This window comes from Seriola dumerili, unplaced genomic scaffold, assembly GCF_002260705.1.
Source record: "Seriola dumerili isolate Sdu_G_001 unplaced genomic scaffold, Sdu_1.0 BDQW01000393.1, whole genome shotgun sequence".
In the NCBI taxonomy this organism is placed as follows: Eukaryota; Metazoa; Chordata; class Actinopteri; order Carangiformes; family Carangidae; genus Seriola; species Seriola dumerili.
Genome location: NW_019174648.1, coordinates 1,379,666 through 1,386,155, shown reverse-complemented (window position 1 = coordinate 1,386,155; position 6,490 = coordinate 1,379,666). Strand labels below are relative to the sequence as shown.

Below are 6,490 nucleotides of genomic sequence, written 5' to 3'. Positions count from 1 at the left end.
TACCTCACTGCAACAACCTCCATTCTGCACAAAGAGCAGAAAGAAGTCGATGACTTCCCTCATGATCATTGACACTGACCCAGATCCTAAACATTTGATCAGACACTTATTCAGTGTAAATTCTCAGGCAGCAGCAGCAGCAGCAACAGACAACTTTATGTCTTTGACAAATGAGGTAATCCTTCATGTTTGTGACTGATAATAATATTCACAAAATAACACTGAACAAGACTGAAGGGATCTGAAATGATTTGGATGGGTATCGTTAGTGTTTTATCTTTATCTGATCCATATCCTTATTGATCCAGCTCATACTGTTACTGGTTCTTTATCAAAAAAATTTTTTTTTTTAAATCATAATTTTTTTTAATTAATTCAAAAACTATTTGAAATGATTGGACTGGCAGAAAGCTTTCTTATTAGTTTTTCACCACTCTTCGCTATTTGCTGAATCGCCGAGAGACTTCAGACAAAACAGAACAAAATCTCTCTTTGGCCACTTTGAGGGGAAACAAATGAAATTACGAGAAAACAGTTGTATCATGATAATCATAATATTTAAAGAAAAAATGTCATAGTTTTACAAGAAAAGGGTCATAATATTATGAGAATAAAGTGGTAAGGTTACATGTTTTAGAGGGGAATTATCAGACGCTTTAAAATGAGGAACGTGGAGCCTGTGAAATCCTGCTTCAGTAGGTTTCACAATAATTATTGGTAGCTTGTAATATTCCTAAAAATTATGTTTAATCTCTTGAAATTTTACATTTTTAATTCTCATTAAATTAAGACGTTATTCTCGAAAGTTAAGATTTTTTTTCTCCTCAAAGTGGCCCCTAATACTCCGTCCTACAATAAAAAGTAAAAGGCCAATAAGAACTTCATCAAAACACGTTCAACAAAAACCAAACAGAAAAGAGAGATTTTGCTCTATTTTGTCTGAAGTCTCTCGGAGTCTTTATGAGAAGCTGAAACGAAAGCTTTCTGTGTATCTGATTATCGCGGCTGGACACAGAAGCACCATGAGGGGAAAAAAGAAATTAATTATAAGAATAAAATCATATTTCACGAAAAAAATAAAACTCACAATGTTACGAGATTGAAGTGGTAATTTTAGGTTACATGTCGTTTTAGAGGGAAAATATCAGAAGCTTTAAACTGAGGTGAAGGTGAACAGGTTATAGTCGCATGAACATGGTGACAGGGTGAGATCAGAGCTAAAATGGAGGCAAGTCTAAAAGGCTGACTCATGCATGGAAATGGAAATGATGGTTTTAAGTACGTACCAGTATCATCAAACATCACCCGCCATGACAGCAACAGGACCGGAAGCAGAAAGGGTGAACAGGTGCGTTATATAACCTTTCAGGGGAGGAGTCAGGCCTGGGGATGCGTTCACTGACACTACACGTGATATTATATTCACCTACACTATGAGGACATTTCCTACTAAATTATACAGTACACTCCCGGGTATTAATTACGGTGGCCCTGAGAGCTCAACACATGCAGTTAGATGCCGTTGTGTTGTGAGTATTTGCAGCACGTGTGTTGTCAAATTGATTAATTATTTATCTATTTATTTTCTGAATGTTATTTGTGTGTTTTCTCTATTTGCATGTATTGAGCTCTTAGGGCCACCGTAGTAAATACCCACACAGGCCATGTGCCAGGTGTAAGTAGCATTGTTGGCCGGGGACACACCTGGGGTGCAAATAGCATCTGCCAAAAAATATTTACTTTTATTTGCTTACTTTTATTATATTTACGGTCACTTCATGAAAAGTCTGTTTTCCCCCTAGAAAACTTTACAATACGGAGCTCACATCAGCCAATCAGAGGAACAGTTGGACACGACGTGATCCTGCCGTGCTACGTGGAGCCCCCCTTTAATGTGACACGTCGAACAGTGGATTGGAAATTCGGTTCAAAATTCGTGTACGTTTACCGACACAACGGGCACGATCCCGATCATCAGCACGCGGACTTCAAAAACAGGACGTATGTCGATGAAGATGAAATGAGCAAAGGAAACCTTTCACTGAGAATCTTCCCACTGAAAAAAACAGATGCAGGCAACTACACGTGCAGCGTTCCCGAACAGAGCGGCAAGGTCATGAAAGTTAACACTGAGCTTATCGTAGGTAAGTGCAGCTGTTCTGTTTTTTTAAATCGAAACAGATCAGAATGTGGTTTATAAAATGTTCCCCATTTTTGGTCTTTTTTATTTTTCAGCAGAGGACAAAATGCCAAACAAGACAGTTTCTTCCAGTAAGTAAACACCTTGAGTCTTTTTGTATTGTACTAATCATCAGTTCAGTTCACTCCCCTTCGTCAGAACTGATTCCATGTTTTTTTGGGGTAATTAATCACCTCTTTCATTTTTCCAACAGCGCCTGCTATAGATACAGATTTCAGTGTGGAAATATTTTTCTCCCCTTTAAAAAAACTACCTTAGCTATATATTACAAATACAGGATGCATAAGGAAAATATGAAAACATTTGTTGTTGCATAAGGTAATGGATGATTGATTTTATTTTGGAGGTCCACAGTACAGCACAAACCTTGACTTCTTTCTACATTCGTTCAGGTCTTGGCATTGGCACTGGCATTGGCATGGTCTCTCTCATCATGATCATGGTGATTATATGGAATTCATAAATGTAAGCTTCCTGTTTTTCCTCATTGTAAATTTACATTTACAAGTTGTTTTTATGGTCATAAATTTTCTTTACACTACAGTTTTAAAATCCATTCCACATCTCCGTAAATAGAGATATTATAGTTCTATAAAGTGCAATCTAGCTTCAGCCTGTCATCCGTGTGCAAGCAACCGAAATAATAAACTCAGTGATTGGATGTATTCTTATTTATTTCTGCTTCTAAATCCCGGGTGGTTTAGTTGACGAGTTAAAGGAAGTTAACGAGACTTACATTGGCCAAACCATCTTGTTCCTCATCCTTGACGTCTTTCCTCTTGTGGGAGATTTGTTCACCCCACACTGTACATGGCAGTTTGATTATTTCCCCTTGAATATTGAAACCAACCAGTACCCTATAGAGCAGAAATTATTTGTCACAGAAATTCAGCCTCTCAATATTTGCTATTTTCCTTAATTTTTCCCATGATAAACTTTTCTATTTTTGACAGCCTTCCCAAAAAAACCCAAGAAATTAGTTGTTAACTTGTGCTTCAAATGGCTGTTCTCACTATTTTCTGCCATTTTATACAATGAACAATCTACTGATTATTAAAGAAAGTGATTGCAGACCTAAGTGATAATAAAAAATAATGTACGTTGTTCAAGAGAGGAGACTTTAAGGATCAGGACCAAGTAGCTAGTTCGGTAAATGTACATCTGGTTAACCGCCCCACCTCCATTAAAGAGCAGCACCCAGCTGCATCCCTCAGGTTTTCGACGGGATGAAACAGTCCTAAAGAAATAATGTGTATACACAGGTTTACTTTATGTCATAGCTCAACACTGGAAAGCAGATATCAGTCCTTCCACTTCACTTAAATATTATTGATCCCCGTTACCTACAGCGGTGAAGCAACAGAAATCCCTCACATGAATTGTTTTGGCAGAAACTGACAAATGACTTGTTTTGTTGTTCAGGTAACAGGAGAAGATCAGAGAATTCTATGGAAATGAAGAGACCTGAATAATGATAATAATGAACAATACTTGAAAGAAGCTGTAAAACATGAATGATCAGGTACTGTTCTTGAAACACGAGTTATAACACTCAACGGTTTTACAATGTGCCTCTTTTATAAAATTGATTACATTTATGTTTCAATAAAGGTTTTAAGTTTTGCTATTGCTACATAGCTAATGCTAGCATTAACAGCTGTTTACTTACCAGTCTAGAAGAAACAATGCAAGTTCAACATCAAACTACAATCCTTTACTCACCAACAGCTGTCTCCAGAGGCGGAAAGAAACACCAATGTTAACTCTAGTCTCTATCACATCTTTTCTTCTACTGAAGTTAACACACTAACCAGGTAGCTCACTTTCTGATACCGAGTCACTGTCTGCTCTGAAGACGTATCGCTGCTCGGAAGACGACTATAACCTCTTGTATTATAAACACCACGATGCCTGAAGCTCTTAGTGAGACTCAACAGTTGTTAATGCTAACGTTGGACTAGCTCCTTTAAACCTGTGTATGTAAATATTTTCAGATAATTGTGTTTGACATATGTTTTGAATATTTTTGTAATTGTCGTCTGGTGCTAAGACTTTAAATATATATAGTATATATATATATATTTTTTTTTTAAAGATAACTATTTGTGTAGCACATTTCACATAAATGCTAACTAAAGACTGATACTATATGATGACAAAAGTTTATAATGTGGTGAAAAAGGAAATAATTCAATTTATAGTAAGTAAAGTTTACTTGTATAGCACATTTCACAGATACAAAATCACAAAGTGCTTACATCAGTAAAAAAAGTACAAAAGTTTGAGACACAGACATTTTAGCATAATATGAAACACTTAATGCACATTTTTATAAAGCATAGCGTGTAAATATTTCATAGAAACTGGAAGGCGACTTAAAAGAATAAAATGTACCTCTCTACCATAAGTACTGACCGTCTAAAATGTGTACCATCTTTTTACAATAAAGGTTATGCACTGCAATCATTTATATCGCAATGCAATGTTTCTTTCATGTAAATTAATCTGTATAAAAGGTACAGCAAAAAAAATAATTTTCAAGTTTGCAGAGTGTAAAGAAGCTTTTAAATTTCTACACCGGTATTTCACAGGATGTGTTGCATTTTTCAAATGTGCAGAAATAAACAGTTCAGTACACAGAGAAACGTTTTGTTGTTAGGCGACATCTAGTGGCCGTAGTGATTATAACAGGAGTAAAGGGAATAGTGCAGTGACATAGTTTAAAAGAGCAACAAAGTCCACGTTGGGAGGTGTGGATGGATGGCTCAGCAAAACGCTGGAATATGACACAGGAGAGCGGTGTTTGATTCCCGTGTCTATTATCCATGATCGTTCGACAAAGTTAACCAAATTGTTAGTACTGTAACCATGACAACAAAGATTGCCTAACGTTGGCAAAGTACTCACTTTAACCCAAATCACGATCTTTTCCGAAACCTAAAACCCAAAGCCCTGACCCTGATTTTAGTTACTGTTGTCTATGTTTACCAATGGCAGCGAGTCTTCAGGTAAATCTGACAGGAAACGGTTGTGGTAAGATGGTGAGATGGTGTATCTACGTTGGAGCTTGCCGCCCTTTGGATGAGGCCGAGACTCAGACAAGCTCTTCGAACGGGCAAGAGACTGATCTTCTGAAGTGGAAGCTGAATAAACACTGGACGTAGCGCCATTACTTTCTGGAAGAGCAGGATTGCTGTTGTTATTACTGCCCAGTCTGTTGACTGGGGGGTAAAATGGTGGACTTTGTCTGGAGACGGCGGGTTTTGAATCTTTCTTCTGGGTTGAGTTGTCAGATCTTGGATGGTTGTTATTGGATGAGGCCGCCGGATTTGAACTGTTGCCGTGAGGAAACTGGTGTGGATGTAGGTCAGAGGGATTTGAGATGTCTGGTGAGGATTCGGAAGGACCATTGTCAATCATAAGCTTTGATCTCAGGTCATTCCGTTCTGCAGTTAGCTGTTTAATGTACTCCTCTTTGTCACGAAGGTTTGACTCCAGCTCCTCAATTTTTCTGAGGTGTTCAGCGATGGCATTTTCAGTGCTGTCAGCCTGGTTTCCCGGATCGTTAACTCCTGCATTCCTGCCTGTTCCTTTCCTGCCTGAACAGAAAAATAATATCAGTTCTATAGTTCTTACTATAAATTCTGCAACAGAATAAATTTAAGAATATGTCATAATATGTTGTCTTTGTTTACTGTTCCTGCTGTCTGCTGTTAAACTTGATACTTCCTGTTTCTAGTTCACATTAAAGTATTTGGCTAAAAATGTTGGTATTGATTTTTGGGATTTAGTGACAGCAGACAAAAACCAAGTTTCCATCTGCTGCACAGGTAAAAGTGTGTCTGACTTACCACAGCTGCCACACTTTTTGCGTAAATGTGGCGCTGACACACACGAGATCAATACAGATAAAATTACAGCCACTACAACAGCGGCCCAGGCCATAGAACAGGAACTCGTCGCTGAAATGATAACACATGATTACATAAGAACATTATATGTGATTTCAGAAATCAAACACAAAACTTAATTTCATTTCACCCAGAATAATCTCAGAGAGGGTTAAAGCATGAATGTGACTTTAGGATCAAGTGAACCCAGTTGATGCAGGTGGATTGTTAAAGCTCCAGTGTACCTGGTATGGGAATCCTTGTCTCTCTGGTCTGGTCGGTCTGAGGCTGGTGAACTCTGCAGGTGACACTGTGACAAACACATAGAGTCGTAGTTTAGTTTAGTTTAGTTTAGTTTAGTTTAGTTTAGGTCAGTGGTCGTGAAGGTGTTGCAAGTGGG

General features: G+C 37.8%; 1 protein-coding gene and 1 long non-coding RNA gene across 2 annotated transcripts in view; one reads left to right on the top strand and one right to left on the bottom strand.

The window, feature by feature from the left end:
* The first annotated feature begins 1,812 nt into the window (after window positions 1-1,812).
* Window positions 1,813-2,669, top strand: LOC111233482. Its single transcript, XR_002665610.1, has 3 exons — window positions 1,813-2,144; window positions 2,236-2,271; window positions 2,593-2,669. It is a non-coding gene; the product is annotated as an uncharacterized LOC111233482 (long non-coding RNA).
* A 2,495-nt stretch (window positions 2,670-5,164) lies between these two features.
* Window positions 5,165-6,490, bottom strand: part of LOC111233473 (selection and upkeep of intraepithelial T-cells protein 1-like) — a 6,872-nt gene continuing 5,546 nt past the window's right edge. The window contains exons 4-6 of the mRNA XM_022761294.1: window positions 6,336-6,400; window positions 6,052-6,162; window positions 5,165-5,799 (exon numbers count right to left, since the gene is read on the bottom strand). Coding sequence (XP_022617015.1) covers window positions 5,165-5,799; window positions 6,052-6,162; window positions 6,336-6,400 — 811 coding nt within the window. The remainder of the gene's footprint in view (window positions 5,800-6,051; window positions 6,163-6,335; window positions 6,401-6,490) is intronic.